Genomic DNA, 18,934 nt, shown 5'->3' on the forward strand with positions numbered 1-18,934 from the left:
CAATAATCTGAGCATACGCAAGCACAACGCCTGACGTTGTTTGCTAGGAGAATATGCTGGTCCAGTTCTAAAGATAGCTCCCCCTGGAGGCGGTGACGCAAGAGCGGCGCAAAAAAAAAAAAAAGCAGGAGGCGAGGATCCCGTTGGCACTCGACTAAGGATGGCCGCGAGCGCAGTGCTGCAACTGCTCGCCTCATCTGGGCCGCCTTCTTAGAAACGCTGCCATCCATTCGAGGCAATCGCTGATGCGCTCGCCAGCGGCTACGCACGCTACACAGGTCAAAATGAAGATTTCATGAATCATGGAATGATACTTTAATAACTTGATCATTTAAATTGAATAATAATTGTGGCATTAAAAAAATAAAAACATTCCTGCCCTGATGAACACCCCCCCCTCCCATCCATTCCCCCCTTTGATTTCCAAGCTCTCCTCCTTCCATCTGACCTTCCCGCTTAGACAGGCAGCGGAAAAAGTTGGCGTGCCTAAAATACGCTGGATCACTTTCACAAGGCGTTCCCTCCGCACGACAAGGGGGGGGGGGGGGGACAAATCAGGCCGTAGCCAGCGCTGCCAAGACGAGACGAGACGACAGCAGTCACGGCCCGACACAACAACTGTCCATTGGGTTGATGCGCTTATCCAGCCGTCCGGTTAAAATGTCACATGGCTTACCATAATACATTGGGTGTGAGTGCAAGTGTGTGCGTGTGAGTGTGTGTAGACAATTGTTGCAATTAAGAGGAGATATGACAAGACACATACACACGTTCTCTTCCAAATTTGCAATACTTTTCAAATAAAATGACAACTTTTATCTTTTAAAATGTTGACCCCCATAGGAATTACAACTTTTTTTTCAAATAAATATTTTTACAAAATTTTTACTTTTTTTTATCCAGATATTTTTCCTTTTTTTTTCTCTATCAGACATACCTTAAATTCTGACTTAATTATTATCATTACTACTTAAATATTATTTCAATGGCGTTTTTTCACACAAAACTTTTTCATGTAAAATCTGACTTTTTGGGGGGTAAAATTTTGACTATTGTTTCCAAACAACATTACAATTAATGTTTATTTTTTATTTTTTTTTATTTTATTTTAAAATTACTTGTTTATAACATCAAGGCTTTTGGCGTAAAATTATAGGTTTATTTGCAAGAAAAATTTGTCCCCCCATGCAACATTAAAAGTTTTTCCTTGGAAAGCAGCAACATTTTTCAGATTTGTTTTATTTTGTATCTAAAATTTTAACTTTTTTTTCCCCCTGTAAAAATAATAATTTAAAAAATCCAGGTAAAATTAAGACTTTTTTTCTATACAACTTTAAGGTAAAAGTACATCTTTTTATACAGGAAAATTATAGCATTACAACTTTTATTATGTAAAATTAGTTTATGCACTTTCACATAAAATTATGACTTTTCACACTTTTCTTAAAAAAAGTCAGTAAAATAAAATTATTTTTCCACATAAAATGTGACTTCTTAACATAAGATTCTACCTTTTCAGGTAAAATAACGTTTTTCACATAAAATTATGTCACATAAGCTTTTTTGCCGGTAATTTTTTTTTACTTATTTCACAGAAAATTGTGCCTTTTTCCCATGAAATATCACAACTCTTACATTTTTTTCATGTTAAAATATATATTAATTAAAAAAAATAAAAATAAAAAGTAAATTAAGACAATTCATGTAAAATTATAATTTGTGAAGGTATAAAAAAAAAAGATTTCATTTCAAATTTTTACTTTTGTCAAGCTAAGTTATAATGTTTTTTTAGGTCAAAATTTCAACTTTTTCCATATTATATTGCAACCTTTTTCTCTGAAAAAAACAATGACGATAATTTTTTTTTCTTAAGGAATATTCATCTAGTAAGATGACGTTTATCTTACAAAACTTCAAATGAGATGTTTTGTTTTTTCTTGACCTTTTGTTCAACACTTGCAACCTTGACAGTTTTCCAAACTATTTATCTGAAGTCTGGTGAACTTTTTTTTTCTTCTGTTTTTGACGAAGAAGAGGCTGGTGGGATGCGCAACCTGCCCTTGTTCTTTAGTCATTGTTGCAGTACGAAGGGGATGAGCTAAAAATACCCCCAACACCCTCTGAGCATCTTCTCCATTGTGTTCCTCCTCTTCCTCCTCCTCATCTTCCTCCTACTGTAAGACTTAAAAACAGCTCTAGTTTGTATGCGGCTTAACTTCTGCTCTCAAGAAATGCTAAATATGGCATACCTGCTATGCTAGCATGCTCAAAATGTATGAGGACATCTCTGGCAGCATTTAAGGGAGCCATTGTTTTCTTAGCCTGGCTGTGGCGCTCATCGGCCTTGCTGAAAAGGGGCCCGTCGCCTACCGCGTTTTCACCCCGCGTCCAAAATTAGATGACCTTATATGCAAATGACACTCGGATTAATCAGTTACGCGACAGGGTTAAACAAGGATCTCCCACGCTGCGCAGCCATTACATAACTCGCTGAGGGGGCCAGGGGGTCCGATAACGGAAAAGCGTGGCTACGCTGTCATTTGGAACCGACCATTAGTTAATTCATTTAGCCCACAGGCCGACAGGAAATGCTTTTTGTTGCTCTTTACTTTTCCTTCACAATCAAACCTTGTGTAAGGGGAAGTGTGAGAGCAATGTCTTCACATTAGATGCCGTTGGTGAAAAAACGAAACAAAATGTTGCCAAAACTGGCGACGACATGAATCCTTGAGACTTTTGCCCCAATTCCATGTATATTGGTGAAACTGGTGTCATGGGAAGATTTTTTTCTAACTGTCCAAAAATCCTGGAAATGATCATCAAATTTCTCCCTGAGGATGCTTAAACTGTTTAATGACACAACAGTTTTTCTGTTAGACTAAACAAACAACAAAAATAATTACACGCATCGTATTTTTTTTCTCTTAAGTAAAAAAAAAAAACAACGCCAATGCTAATGCTAAATTCAATGTTAAATCCTATTGGCATGCTAGAAGGAAATTAGCAAAAAATTCGCGCAAAAGCTGTACGAACACGTACAGATCGGTAATATAACAATTTTCAAAGGCATATATTTTTCCCCATCTGTGGTAAACGAGTTATATTAAAAGAAATCAACCGCAACTTTCTTCTTCTACTTGTGTGTACTCCATGCATGCATGGCACCACACTGCCCCTAAGAGGCCAACACGTGCATTGGAAGAAGAACCTGTATTTATATGTATTATTTATTATTAGTATTATTTCATTATTTTATTTTGAAGTAAAGTTTAATTTTCAAAGATTCAAGGAATGTCGATTCATTTCCACATGATACGGCACAAAATATGACACCTGAGGTCCCAGGTTCGCTCACTAGGTCCTAAGACTTGTGAAGATAAAAGTTAGAGCAACAACATAAGATCAAAGAAATACGATAAAGAGATGAGGGGTTGAATCCAAATGTGTGTACAGATGCAATGCAGCAAAGGTGTGGCTGCAGCAGAATGAAAACCTTTTGATTTGATTTGACTTGAATTTCACAAACATGATATTTACGAGGTCATTTTGTTAAAAAGTGTTCAGTGTGAAGGATAAACGGGCATGAAGCTATAATAGTAGTTTTGAGTAGTTGAGTTTTGGCAGTTGAATAAGTACTGTAAGTTTTTAAATCAATGATTAACAGGGTTCCAGAAGTGTGTGTGTTTTTTTTTTTTTTTTGAAGGAACACAGTAGCTCCTAACCTGACATTTTAGGGGCGCAAGTAGAATATTTAGGGGCACACATTCTAAATTGACTTGCAAAGTAAATATTCATCATATTATTGATAAATGGGCTGAAGTGTGGAGCAGAAGTCAGCAATGAAAAATATTCAACAGTTATTATAAGAAAAATAAAAAATGTAATTAAAAAATCTGCAAATTTACTGATTGCAATTGCGCGACTGGATGAAAATTTTAGATCCACGGTCTGTTTCTGCATTTGGCAATTTATTATTATATTATATTATTAGTATGGGATTTTTTTTAATGGGCTTTAGGTGAACTGATGAATACACACACACTCGCACGCATGCATGCACGCACACACACACGCACATAAACATACTCACCCACATACAAAAAAAAATAATATATATATATATATATATATATATATATGTGTGTGTATATGTATATATATGTATATATATTTAAAAAAAAAAAAAAACATTTATTAAATTTTTTTTAATTTATTTGTTTTTTTTAAAAAAGGAGAGCAATGATGATGTCAAATCGAATGAACAATACTGAGCTCTCCTGGAAAGAAAAAAAGAAAAAGAAAAAAAGATCCACGGTCTCAAATTTTAGGGGCAAAATGCCACCACTTATAATAATTGTCATTATTTAGCATTATTTCAATATCAATCACAATAATTGCGATTCATATTTATTTTATAATTGCCCAGCATTATCTCTGAATATGACGCATTGTGCTACTCCAACGAACGGCAACAGACCAATCAGAGGCCAGTATTTTTGCGGCGTTATTGCTAGGCTGGAGTTCATGGCGACTGTTTATGGAAAACCTTAAGCTCATGATGACGTTGAATTATTAAAATGAGTACAATATTAGCGAGGGTCCTAACGTTAAGCCTTTAAGAAGCCGTTTTGTGGTGGCCCTGACACAACCGGCAGTGATTAATGCAGATTAATGTATTGCTTGTGTTTGTTAAAAAAAAAAAAATAATAATAATAATATATGTGGAAAAAATAAGCACAATATGGACAGGGCAAAAAAACACACACACAAAAATGTTGGTGTTGTTTTGAGAGCCAAAACCGATTCATTCCATTTTAATTCATTTCAACTGGGGAAACGGATTAAGTTGAGTTACAATAGTGACCACGGAACGACTTCAACCGATAAAGAAACGTAACCGTGTACATCAAGTACGTGCTCGTTAGCTGAGCTTATCGGAAGAACACGAATCGCAATCTGCCAACCTTACCAGGCGAAATGTTAACGCCCGAGGCCAAAACGCATTCTCCTTCCCTGCCCCTGAATCCGCTCCATCATTGCTTGAAGGGGAGGGTGGACACGGTTGCCATGGAGACACCGAGGGGGCTCGCTGGCTGCTCATTGGCCCGCGAGATGGGAGTCGAGAGTGACGAGGGAAGCGGAGCCCGCTAGCACAAAACGGGGGCCGCGTTCTCATTCTCGCTGCTACTCCTGGAGCACGGAAAATAAATATGCCAACATTTTTAGGAGTTTAAATCTTTTCTTTCAAGGCAAGTGGAATTTCAATCATCTTTTTTTTTTAAAAAAAGGAAAATGTCAAGGGAAAGCTTTAAACAAAAACATTAAATGATCGAATAAACATTTAACATCTCAAACTATTTTCTTTTTAGGAAAGTGCAACATCAACATCAAAATTAACCATTTTAATGACTGATTAAAAATGACTCAAAACAAACTGAAAAATGACCAAAAGAACATTTAATATCTCCACACATTCTTTTGAGGGAAGTGCAGCATCAAATGTGTCTTCTTTTTGGGAAGGGAATGATTTTTACGACTTATTTAAAATGAAACCAAAAACTGCTGAGATGAGACTGAAAGATGAGCAAATAAATATGAACATATTTAAAAACATTTTCTTTGTAGCAAAGTGCAAACATCCTTAGTTTGTCCTCTTTTGAGGAACTGAACAATTTTAATCAAGTTTTAAAAAAAAAAATAATAATAATTTTTAATGCTAGCAGTAAATTCTCCATTAAAGGAGATATTAAATAAATATTTAATAATATAAAACATCTTGTAGTTCTCTTTAATGTTTTTTTAGGAAACAAACTTCTTCTTTTTTTCAATGATCAAAAATTTGATATATTTGATACCTCAAAATATTTTATTTTTGGAAAATGGTGACCTCAATAGCTTGTCTTCTTTAAAAGAGTTGAACAGGAAAAAATATATATATTTTTTTAATGCTATAATCAATTTTGTGTTAAATGAAAGACTGTCAAAAATAAATACATAATAACATACACCAGCTTAAATCTTTTCTTTTTAGGAAAGCACAAGATGAGTAGTTAGTCATCTGCAGGGGTTGAAAATAGTAACACACAACACACAAACTATTTCACGAAATAAAAAATGGTCGCAAAAAGAAATACTCAAATAAAACCGGTACCTGAAAAATGTACTACTGAGTAGTAAGAACACTAAAGTAACTATTTGTACTTGGTTACTTCTACCGCTGATATTTAAACATAACACACACACACACACACACACACACACACACACACACACACACACACACACACACACACACACACACACACACACACACACACACACACACACACTGTCAGTCGTGCACTATATTAACCAAAGAAACGTCCTGATTTGCATACACACAAATTAGGACATGACTTTGCCTTTTGTATTTTACGTAAACGAGTTGGCGGGAAGTCACACTGTGATTGTTTTGCATCGCCTTGGATGGCAGGTGTCATCCTGAATCAAATAGATGACAATTCATTCCAAAAAAAAATTTTTTAAGCCTTATAAGCCTTATAAGTTCATTAACCTTCTTTCTGGTCTGGAGGCTAGCACCTAATGTTTTTTTTTTAGCTAATACTAACACTTTTTTTTTCAAGTTTACGATTTTACTCGATGACTCTGCAGTTCACTTTTCCACATCCAAAATGGCTGCGGCGTCGACGTACTTAAGATGGCGTCTGTGTATCTGTTCTGTAAAGGTGCAAAGGTCGTCATTCAGGACTATTGTCAGGGAGCGGCATTGCTGAGCAAATACAGTAGTGACGTCATCAAAAATAAGGAACAAAGTCATCTTTATGGTATTAGTAAGAATTGGGCCACCTCATGAAAGACATGACCCCCCCTAAAGTCTGAGGTCTGGGGACGGGCCTGCCCTACAAAGCAAAAAGGGAGAAGGGGATGAGCGAGTGATTCCCGACAGTCTCTCTCTCACTCTTGCTGACCATAAAAGGCCATTTTGTCCTTTTCTTTCATTGAGGTCATGTTCTTCTTTTCGGCGGAAAATCTTGTGACTTTTTATCACCTTTTCTTATCAGGCCAAAAGCCTATAAAACCAGCTATCGCTCCGACACGCACATACACGTTACACTTTGAACACTTTTGCCTGAAAAACCTGCACTAAAGTAACAAGGACTTCCCAACAAAAGTGTGTAGTATGAGGAGGAGGAGGGGGGGGGGGGGGGTATTTTTAGCCCACGTCAAAGTCAGGTGTCCAGTGGAAAAAAAAGAAGCAGCGAAGGGTAGGTTTGAACAATGTCATGAAAAGACAGATTTTTTTTTTTTTTCAAAATAAAGCTTCAGGGCAATATTCACTAAATATGAAAATTAATTACAGATTCACGTCATCAAATTATTAAAAGTTATCACTCTAACAATGTTAGCATTAAGACAGCTGACTTTTTGTTAGTGGAAATTACAAAGGGGCTCAGAATCGGAAATTAGGGGTGCTCGATTATGGGGAAAAAAATAATAGTCACGATATACGGAATGTTTTAAATCACGATTATTCAAACGATAATTTTTTGTGTAAAAAAAAAAATGTTTAAACATTTAAAAATATGAAGACAAATAAAATCATTTGAAATTATGTAAGTAAAAAAAGGTGCAAATATATAAATTTTAACTAAAAATTATTATTAATAATCTTTTATTTTTGTTTACGATTATGCCGATTTTTTAATTGTGGAGTGTGATAATTGAACAGCCCTATCAAGAATAGCGAAAATCCGCATATAAATACACTCACTATAAATACTTTTTTTTTTTAAGCCCAAAACAGATTCTTGAAAAAATAAGGTCAACCTACATGAATAGCTTTCAATGGAAAAACTAAAATAAACAAAACAATATTTAATTAATGTTTGCATAAATATGTTTGTTCTTCATGTCAGTTTTACAGTAAACTACAATAGGAATGGTGTGACAAATGAACTCGAAGCAAGCATTTTTGCTCTTATTAAGAGAACTGTGTAAGCAAGAGAGTGTAAAACTACTACAAAATGGAACCAAAAAATTATTTTATTTTTTCATTAGACATTTTGTTAATTAACTCATTCATTCCCAGCCATTTTCACTGAAGCAATCCCCCTTCGCTCCCGGTTGTTTTACTGGATTTTGACTCATTTTGCAAGGCCCACAAAATATTGTGTTCTATTAATATAAAAACATGGAATCTACCAAAAGAAAGATTAAAGTCTCTTCTTTCATCAGAAAAAAAAGTATATTTCTATCTGTTTCCATTTTGCAGCAATTAGCATAAGAATATAGCGAAGTTTCATCATTAGTCACAAACCTGTTTAAAACTGAGGAAAACTGCTTGTTGCAACAGGGCCCTGGTTGATCTCTTATACTCTGCTGCCACCTGCTGGCCGTTTTGGTGATAACTACAATTACTTCATGCGCTCTCTTCAGTTGAGAGGCTGCATCAAAGCCTTCTGTATACTCTAGCATGAAACAAAATAAATGTATAAATACGTCTTTGGGACACTGGTAATATTTAAAAGAGAACGTATTTATATGTTTTTGGGAGCAAATGAGTTCAATCAGTTATCACAATTTTAACTGGCAACAGCCTAAAAAAATCCCTATTGATTGGTATTTTCATCACAGGTGGGTGTAGAACGTATCGCCATGCTCTAAACCCGGGTTGACTTTATATCCCAAAAAAAAACAAGGAAGTCACTTGTTGTTCTCACAGATTAAAATATCTGTGATAAGGTACAGAAATACAGGATGTACTCACAAAAGCTTAACGATGCAAACAACGCACTTTCCGATTAGATGAGCCAATCCGTCATCTAACAGGATGTCGGACTTTGACTGATGGAAACAAATACAGAAGTCCATTGATGACTTGTAAACTCCCCTTTACGTAAACAAACAAAAACACTAAACAGGCAAGAGGAAACAGCAACTCCTCCCTTCACAACACGCATACAGTACATTGAGGGCACAGGAAGAGGGAAGGAGGTGGGGGGTTCTATAAAAGAAAATGCAGGAGACGTGACGCAGGTTCCACTTCCCACATTATTGGAAACGGCATGAGATGAGCGGCTGCTCGGAAGAAAGCAGCTCATCACACAGCTCTCGTTCAAAACGGCACTTCAGTATGACATCCCATAATGACATGCAGTTTGTTATATTACAGCTGGCGTTACAGATTGTCAATTATTTTTTAAAATCATTGATTCTAATGATTATCGGATACAAAATGCATTTACATAATGTGCAGGTATAACTGTTGCGTGCACATGTTAAAAGGTGGGGCCTAGCCTGGTGAGTGACGTGGGAGTCGGTGAATGAGAGTAGCCGGCTTGGCTAGCGGCTAGCTGTTAACCAAGCGGTTGAAAGTGCATCGGCGTCTGTGTTGATCGTTACGATGTGTTTTTGCTAGCGATGGTACAGTATATTAAATTAGCTAGCATCGATAGCTTGTGTGTAGATGTGTTGTTAGTTAGCTAGTATTTAGATTTAAAAAGTGAAGAATGTGGATATTTGTGGTAAATTAGTGAATGTGGAAATATGAACCTTGCGAAAGTTTGAGTCAGAGATTTTGCAGCTACCTTTTTTTGTATCAAATTATTCAATTTATCATTTCAGCCTTAGCAAAAAGTGGCATACTGGCGGTAGCATTAGCCTGTGTGGAAAAATAATCGCTGCAAAGCTTTCAGACCGTGATTATATGTTCACCTTTTTCATTATCAAAGTTTACGATTAATCGATTCAACCCTATCAAAATGTGAAGCACTGTAGACAATTGCAGAATCATTTGTCGTGTTGAAAAATAATCTCCGCCAAACAAATGAAGGCAGTGATTTTGCATTCGCCTTTTTTTGTAGTCAAATTTTACGATTTATCGTTTCAGGCCTAACTCATTCATAAAGTGATACATTGTGAATATTTGCAGTAACATTAGTCAGTGTGGAGAAGCTTCCAGGCAGACATTTTCCGTTGACCTTTTTTGTAATGCAATTTTTCGATTAATCATTTCAGCCCTGCTATTCACATTCCGGAAAGTATTTGCAGCGCTTCACCTTTTCCACATTCATCATACAGCCTTATTTCAAACCAGAAAGGATTCATTAAATTGATTTATTTGTATTGCTTTTCAATGCAGCAAATGTCTTTGTATACATTTAAGAAACATAAAACGTAATCACCTTTTCTCCATATTATGCTCCAAATCCCGCACAGGTAACAACCTTGAAATTTTGAGCAGGCGCCGCCCGCCACTTGCCTGGAGACTGCCGGCACAACACTCGGTAAAAGGTGACCAAAATAGTTGCCTCCATGTAGCCGGCGTCTTGCGAGCAGGTGGGCTCTATTTGAGGGTAAAACTTGTTAAAGCGCCCCCCGCTGTGCTGTCAGCGCCAATAAAAATCTATTGACTGTCAAACAAGTGACGCAAAAGAAGGCGTGAGACTCTGCCTGCAGGGCTTATTAGCTATGGAGAGGGGTAGAAAAAAAAATGAAAATGACACTACGCAGCCCAAGATAAAGTGAAGGTGCCTTGCTTCATCCTATTCAGTTGGAACCTGCTCAGCAACATTGACACCAATTGGGATCTTTTTTTTTTTTTTTATCTACTACCTTCTCAAATAACTAGTAGGAAAATATGTTTAAAAATCTTGTAGGCTATTTTTCCAAACGTTTTTTTTTTTTAATACGGTCTCATTTTCACTTATTGTATAAACGGGGGGGTTCAACGTACTCTCCCGTCACGTTCTTCCTGAAGGTTTGCACTTGCATGACGTGGGTGGGATGGAAAAAAGATGCAGGAGAGAATTCCAAAATAGCAAAAAGGCAATCTGCTCCCCGTCCAGAAGCCAAGACCAGGGCTGAGAAAGCAGGAGCCGGAACGTCTTCTACTTACAAACGGAACATTTATTTAAAAAATAATAACAATAAAAAAATACCTGGCGCACTGACCCAGATGGGGTTCCCATTTGAAGTGACAGGAAGCGCACCTGAGCTCATTTCCTCGTTTTTGATTTTTGAGTTGCTGTGGTCAAACTCCAAATTTGAACAGCCACCCCCAAAAAAAAGAAAATTGAAGAATTTCACAAGTAACAAGTCATTTCATGAGTTACACAAATATTGTATTCTCATAATGTATATATGTATATTTTTTTGGGGATGACATCTGGTTGTGATGTCACACACACGATGCAGCACATTTGCCTCCGTATCTCTGAGAAGGGAAGTGAAAAAGCAAAACTGCTTATATATATTGACAAAGTTCAACTGAGACACAATAAATATCCCCTAATTTATAAGATTGAAGGCCGGAAGAACAATAGAATTGTTGTGAGAATGTCACACGCGTGCTACAAACAAGTGTGGTGTTTTCTTTCATATAATTACACAAATATTTTTATATCACAACAAGTGCGGCGTTTAGTTAAATTAAATGACAACTTTCATTAATGAAAGTACAAAACATTTTTTTCTTTCAATTGCATTATTTATTTTGTTAATAGTTTGAATTTTTCTCTATTAAAATTACAGAAATTTCTTCTTTTTTTTCCAAGTATGGAGTTTATTTTCATCAAATTTAGATTTTTTTTCTACATCAATGTTCTCACAATATCATATTTTGCTTTACGAAATAACAAAAATTGTGCCATAATATTCCAACTTTTTTCTCTAATGTGTGTCATTTATTTTGGTTGACATGATTTTTTTTTGTACTCATAAAATTACATAAATAGTTTCATTAAATCACAACTTTTCTTTTTGAAATTGTAAATAAGTCAATTGTATCAATTGTGAAATATTAAATAAATAAATATTCTCATAATAGCCTACCTTCATACATATTTTATTGTGAATCATTTCTTTCTCTTGTAAAATTATAGAAATATTTTCATAAGATTTCATAAGAAGAACTTATTTTCTTGAATGTATGGAACTTTTTTTTCTTAGAAGTGTGTTTATTGCTTTTTCATCAAATCAAAAATAATTTTCCCTGTAAAATGACAAAAATATTGTTATAATATTGCAACTTCTTTTCTTTCAAGTGTGGTATTTATTTTATAAACGACATACTTTTTCCATTGGAAACTTACGTTAATACTCTAATCTTACTTTTTCTTCTTTGAGTTGTTGCATTTGTTCTTATAAAATGCCAACTTTTTCCATTGTAAAATTACAGGAATATTCTTAAAATATTGAAACGTTCTTCTTAAAGCAAATTCCACTTACAAACTGTAGCTCTGGCGCAAAAAAAAAAAAAAAGTTAGCAAATGAACCTCAAATGACCTTGAAGAGTTAAATGATAAATCTACTGTGGCACTGACTTAATTAAAATATTTTTCTTCTCGCATTGCAGCAGGCCACGCCCTGTGTGTGCGTGTGCATGCATGAACAGTTCCTCGGGCGAACGTGCGAAAGTGTCACACCCCACTCTAAAAACTGGTTAGGCAATCGCCCCCAAAAAATGACAACTTAACGATATTTGAAAGGTTCACAATGATGACACATTGAGTGATCATCGGAAACAATAAAATAGGAAGTTGGTGTAATGGCCGCTTGAAATGACATCCCCGTGTCCGGTTCACGTCCTTTTGCGCAACATCCCTGGCCAACCGCCACGCGGGCCTCGACACGTTACGGCGGGATACGCGCGGGTAACATGATGATCTCGGCACGCCGCATTTCTTGATTTGTGGAAATGCAAGTCACATCTTGTCCCGATGTAACTGACTGACTTGAGGTCAGCCTTTATGTTGACAAAACAAGAGAGTCACATGCCACATCACGCCTACTGGACACCACTGACGAGTCATTATCAGGCTAAAAAGGCTGCGGTGGGAAATAACCAAATCCAAATACTTTGTTACTTGAGTACATTTTTCAGGTTTATGAACGGGCTTTGTATGAACACGGAAGGCTCAGAACTTTGTTTTGGTTTTCTGCCACATAAATATCATTGTGTTTCAGGTATCTTGCCTAAAATGGCCGCCACATCCCACGATGCAATGCAAATACTGCACTGCGTTGCTAGCGAACCCACTGTTATTTCATTAGCATAAATTCCGTTATCATGTCTTTTTATTACTGCACAGAATGTCATTTTTAACCACACAATGATCAAAATAAGGTGAATATGATGTTATTCTGCAGCTGGAGAATTTAATTAGTAGGGTTTTAACCGAGTTTATGGAGTTTTGACGCTCTTTCTAGTTCTGATATTTGGCAGACTAAAATTTGATTAAATGGCCAATTAATTTAAAAAAATATAATCAATAAAAAAAATTTTTTTTGTCTTTTAGGAAGTGCATCAGGGACTGTGGCTTAATCCTTGGCTAACGCGAGAGCACTGCAGTACCAAAACGACACGAAAAAATAATAATAATAATTCCACTTGACTCGCAACACAACGCAAATAATCAACCATGACTTGAAAACTCAAATCAAGGTACCACTGTATATATTTTTCTTACAACATTTTACTTTTATTCCCTGCTTTGAAAACATATCTTGGCTTTCTACTCCTTCCTTTGTTAAAACAGCCTTGTCCCTTTTTTCAACCTCCAAAACTGACAACAAGATGTAAAACCAAAAGTAAAGAGAGAGGCGAAGTCCACTGCAGTTGACAACTCGCCTGACTGAAATCGCCGGCAGAAAAAAACGCAAACCAGGTAGCATTAAAAATGAAGGCCGCATATTTGGAGAAGCAAAAAATTCGCTATTCATGGTCTTTATTTAATAGAATTATTTAATGTTACATTATCAGCTACAACAATGCATCATAGAGAACACTTTGTGCCAGTCTAAAAATCATCAGTTTCTGGCAGTACAACGATTACTCCTCAATAAGATGCAGTCATATTAGTCTTTTTTTGCAAATAATAAGGACTCAATGACTGTTAGTATATTTTTTTTGTACCGGTATGCGTCTCCAGGCATTCAAATAGTCATTGCTTAAAAGGGCAGTTACACCGTCGTTAACCCATCTATGCTGTTTTACTTTGTTTGTTAGCATTGCATTAAGCAAACTTTCCTTAGGCTTTGTGGTAATGACTCACATTTGAAGAATTGTTCATTACCTGACAAACTACTGCTTGGTTTAAAGTGACTTGAGTTCACTGCCACAATGTAGTGCTTGCATTTCTTTTTGTGTGTGCTTGCAAGTCAAAGCAAAACAAATCAGCCTACGTTACAATGACACCTCGCTCGTATCTCAAGGCAACATTGTATACAGTACTGATTATTTTTGTTCATTTTAAGCAGGCCGAGACGATATTTAGCATCTCACTTGCAAATTTATATAAATTAACCCCAGTCTACTTTTGGAACTGGATCTGCTACCTTTGGAGATTAAAAACTATACATGGGTATACAAAGTCAGGTTAACAAAGGGATCAATAGTAGAAATTATGAACAGAAATGTAGAGCCACCTAAATAAATTCAACGTCGCTTCGGTGCCCCATGAAGCGTGGCAGTTGGTAAAAGCTGCAAATGATTGACTGCCTATGCACTTCCTGGTTTGTGGTTGAAGACAACTCGCTGACACAGCATGAGGGTGAACACCCGAACATCAACATGGCGGAAGGAAACAGGTGTACAAGTTAAAAAATTAAGGGAATAAGGGGGGCGTTTTGAACTACAGTAAACCCACCCGGCACTTAGTTACCTAGCAACATGGCGGCCATGACAAAAATTCTCATCACATACCTGCGATGTACCTCGGCATTGGGAAGGAGGAAGCCCAGTTCATTCACCTGAGGGAGCGGGCGGCGGGTGGGGTCCTCTCCGGAGTCAGCGGGACTCAGCGGCAGCCGCCCACCCGGTGAGGTCCATGAGCTGGAAACGAGTGCACCCCCACCAAAAAAAGTCCTGATTTCCTTGACGACGCGAAGCACAGATGACGCCACCACAAAACATCATCGCCGTCGTCATCAGCACGTCCTCGGCGTGTGTTTACGCCGTACGCCCGGTCCTGCCCGCCGAGGTTTGTTGCCACTCAGGCCCGCATATTTGGCAACGGGAGCGGCTACAAAACACCCCGCCACTAAAAAAATGAATTAAAAGGCCAAAGTTAGCCCACGGGCGAGGTCCACAAAAAAATGCCCTTAAATCGTTTGGCGGGAGTCGGCGGCCCAGGGGATACGACGTGTGTCCGGGTATGAGGAGCTCAGGCCAACCGGCAGGGAAGACGACGAGAACGAGGAGGAGGCGCCACCACCGCCATCGTGAAGTTGTCACTCCGTAAGTCTGAAGCGCAGCGAGACTTCACAGTCCCTGAGCAGCACGTCACACTGAGACACGCCAAGACACAGGAGTGACGCCATGGAGATCCGGTTAGCTTTTCAAAATAAAAGCACCACAACCATGGTACAGGAAGCAAGGTTGGTATGAAAGAAAGGATGGAAGGGATAAAGGATTGGCGGGTCTGAAGGTAGGACAGACCATCGCAGTAAACCCAGTTTAAGTAATAAAATACATGAATGTATAAAACAAAAGAAGGGAGGGAAATAAAGAAGGGATGAAAGACGCCATTAAGGGAGAATGGAGGAATTATAAGGAAATAATGTTGGAGGACGAAAAGAAAGGAGGGAGGATAGAAGGGATGAAATGTGGAAATGTAAAAAAAAATGCAGCGCGTTCAAGCGCAACGTTGCTTTTAATGTTGTAAGACTTCCGGTGTGTGTTTTTATAGCAGCTTGACAGGGCTCCTTTTAAGCAAGCACAATGACACCTCCTAGTGGTCAAATGCAAATTACACCCCCTTATCGTTCCTAGGCTTTTTTAATTGTAATTTGTATTATTTCGCTCGTTCTTGTTCAGATTAATAACCTTGTTAATATGTGTGTTCCGAGTGTGAAATTTCAAATTAAAAATAAATACTCAGTTATTAATGTCTTATTATATCACTCTATTAAATGCACAACATTTTCTAACTTGTACAGTGGGTGTTTTGTTTGTTTACACATTTGGTTTATATGTTTGTTACCAAAATCAATAAACAACTATAAAAATTGTAGACTGTTAACCCCTCTGTAAATCAGCAACATTTTAAACATTTACAATTATCCCCAAATTAAAGTGTTTTCACTCCCATGAGAGATAGCATTTTTGAATGTGCACACTAAATAATCGGGGGGAAATTTTGTTATCGTTATCTGAGAGAGGTCATGGACAGATTGTCATTTTCTGTGGGCAACATGGGGTTTCCTGATGGACTATTTTTAGTCTACCATGGGAGAAGACAGGAAGCACCATACAAGTACGTCATGGTGGTTTAAAAATATATATATTTTTTTCTTTTTCTTTTTAAGACCAGTTATATGGACATTTAGATTAAAATACTTCTGTGGTATTTCATACAACATTGTCGGACACTGTTACTCTCAACTCAATTCCATTCGATTTACAGTAAAAGGTACTTGGGAAAAAACAAAACAACGAGCTGAAGCAAACTATTGGGGAAAAAAATCAAACATAAAAACAATTAAATAAAAAAATAAAATAAAGTCAAAAACAAAAATGATGATAACTAGTTGGAAAAAAACCTTTTCATTGACTTACCATTTAGTTGAAATGTGGTAGTTACATTCCCTCAAATTATTATTTTTGCCCTTGTAAAATTGCATAAATATTTTTTTTATAATTTTGCTTCGCAAAAATTACTAAAATATTCAAATAATGTTAAAACATTTTTCTTTGAATTTGAAGTATAACATTTATCTTCACAAATTAAAAAAAATGTTGGGCAGTGTCACAACTTTACTCATAAAAATATGAAAATATTCTCACAATGTCACAATTTGTGTAGGATTTATTTTCAGATTTTTTTCTAGTAGAACTGCTAATTTGAATTCCAAACATATGCTCATAATACAGATTTTTTTCTATTAAGTGTGGGACAATATTTATTTTCATTAAAACAATATGCCTAAAATATTTGCATGATCTTTCTAATATATTGGTTATTCGGTCCTTTTTAAGGGTATGTTTTACATTTACTTTTTATTTAGCTTTTCTAAATTTGATTGTAATAATTAAATGTTTTAATTGGATGAAATTTAAGTCTTTTATACCACTCGTTTTGTTTGTTTTTTAACTCAAGAGGGCGACACAGTCTACAAAAAAATGGCGTATTTTCCGCGAAGAAGAACTTTTTGTTTTGTTGTCATCTTTTTAAGCGTAGAAGAAGATTCGGCGGTCTGGAGCCAAAGGTAAACGCGATTATCTGAAAGACATTAAATATGTATCTAATGATACACATTTCATTGCTTCTTTAGACGTACTTTAAAGTATGTCGAGTTTTCCCCTGTTCGTTCGCTACATGTACAACGGCATAGCGAATGGAGTGGCACGGAACAAGTACCCCGGGGTCTCCTCGGTGGTGAAGCCGCCTCCGGGTGCGCCAACGTGGGTCGCGGTCGCGGTCGCCGGAAAGAAGGACCTGGCCGACCTGGTCCACCTGCAGGAAGATGAGCTGGAGGAGCAGTTTGTGAGGGGTTCTGGACCCGGAGGACAGGCCACTAACACAACCAGCAACTGCGTGGTGCTGAAACACGTCCCTTCTGGGATTGTTGTCAAGGTTCATTCATTGTTATTATCATTATTAGGAATTAGTGTTGTTTCCCTTCCTGTGTCTATTTGTATTTGTTTGTTTTATTTAAGAACGAAAATTTCTATAGGCTATACACATATTTGTTCATTTTTCATAATAATAAATAATAAAGTACAAAAAAAAGGAATAGGCCTACTTTTTTAACTGTAAATTGTTTTCATGGTGGGTTGATGTGTGACGTCTGCAAGGCCTGTTCTCAATTATCTAAAATAAGAGGCCGAGTGTGCTGGTTTCAAACTGTTTCTCACTCCCACTTGATGTTCACTGTAAAACTGACATGTAAAAAGCACTTTAAAGATTGTGTATTCTTAAACACCAACATTTTCAACCAAACCACTTAACTGGGTGTAATGAAAGTCAGAAGGGTTAATGCTAACATAATGTGAAACGCCATAAATGGGATAACAGAAATTATTTTATAACATATTTGTTATGGAATAATTACACACCTTCAAACAACTACTACTGTTAAATGCTTACTTAAATATCTGCAATGTGGCTCGGGGTGTACGGAATCCCATTTGTGGGCATTTGGATAAATATCTATAACGATTTGGTGGTTAAATTACGACCCCAGGAAATGGCCAAAGTCCAGACTTCATCCATACTTTGATGCAAACTCCTAACTTTCAGAATTCAGCATTACCCATTTGTCTAGTTTACTTGTTTCAGCTTTGGTGGCGATTTAGTGAATATCCTAGCAAACATTTGTTCAAGTTCAAGCTTTATTGTTATTGGTGTAAATCCCTGAATTCTATATTTGCTGTGAGGTGACGTCATTATTTGCCCTCGCAGTGTCATCAAACCAGATCGGTGGACATCAATCGAAAGCGAGCACGGGAAATAATGCAGCAAAAACTGGACGTTTTCTACAAAGGAGAGAGCAGCAGCATTCTGGTCAGAAAGAAAGAGTCCGAAGCTAAAAAGAAAGCCAAACGCAAGAAAGCAAATGAGAATCTGGAGAAGAAGAGACTGTTCAAAGAAAGCTTCCTAGCCCAGACCACGTCTGGGAACGACCCTGTTCAAAATTAAGAGGGATACTTGAAGCATCTTTTAAGTCTCCGTATGAATGGAAAAAACTGTGTGTACAAACATGTGTTATTCCTGCTTAATTTTATAACTTAAAAAATTACATTTTTTATTTAAATAAACGATATAACTTTCTGGTGTGTGGTATTTATTTTCTGAAAATTATTACTTTTTCACCACATAAAATTACAAATTGTTTTTGTTAGTGTCTACAAATATACAATACAAATTACCGGTAAGTACATCTCTAATGTGTGTTAATATTGTACATTTCTAGACACCACACTATAAATATT

The 18,934-nt window shown here is 36.7% G+C and overlaps 2 protein-coding genes across 9 annotated transcripts in view; one reads left to right on the forward strand and one right to left on the reverse strand.

Moving 5' to 3' along the window:
* Positions 1–15,258, reverse strand: part of LOC144048394 (membrane-associated phosphatidylinositol transfer protein 2-like) — a 48,634-nt gene extending 33,376 nt beyond the window's left edge. For 3 of the 8 annotated variants that reach the window (XM_077560297.1, XM_077560298.1, XM_077560299.1), the window contains exon 1: positions 14,705–15,256. The gene's annotated coding sequence lies outside the window, so the exon portion shown is untranslated. Of the gene's footprint in view, positions 1–14,704 lie in introns of all 8 variants that reach the window. The other 5 variants (XM_077560302.1, XM_077560301.1, XM_077560296.1 and 2 more) reach the window with 4 other exon arrangements.
* Positions 15,259–15,283: 25 nt separating this feature from the next.
* Positions 15,284–18,773, forward strand: mtrfr (mitochondrial translation release factor in rescue). Its single transcript, XM_077560304.1, has 3 exons — positions 15,284–17,208; positions 17,275–17,576; positions 18,405–18,773. Exons 2-3 carry the CDS (start codon positions 17,289–17,291, stop codon positions 18,639–18,641), a joined length of 525 nt encoding a protein of 174 aa, XP_077416430.1. The 5' UTR covers positions 15,284–17,208; positions 17,275–17,288; the 3' UTR covers positions 18,642–18,773.
* The last annotated feature ends 161 nt before the right edge of the window (positions 18,774–18,934 follow it).

Source organism: Vanacampus margaritifer, chromosome 3, assembly GCF_051991255.1.
Source record: "Vanacampus margaritifer isolate UIUO_Vmar chromosome 3, RoL_Vmar_1.0, whole genome shotgun sequence".
Lineage (NCBI taxonomy): Eukaryota > Metazoa > Chordata > Actinopteri > Syngnathiformes > Syngnathidae > Vanacampus > Vanacampus margaritifer.

Coding starts and splice junctions, on each gene's coding strand:
- mtrfr (XM_077560304.1), top strand. CDS start 17,289: ATGTCGAGTTTTCCCCTGTTCGTTCGCTACATGTACAACGGCATAGCG. Junction 17,577..18,404: donor CTTCTGGGATTGTTGTCAAG/GTTCATTCATTG, acceptor TTGCCCTCGCAG/TGTCATCAAACCAGATCGGT.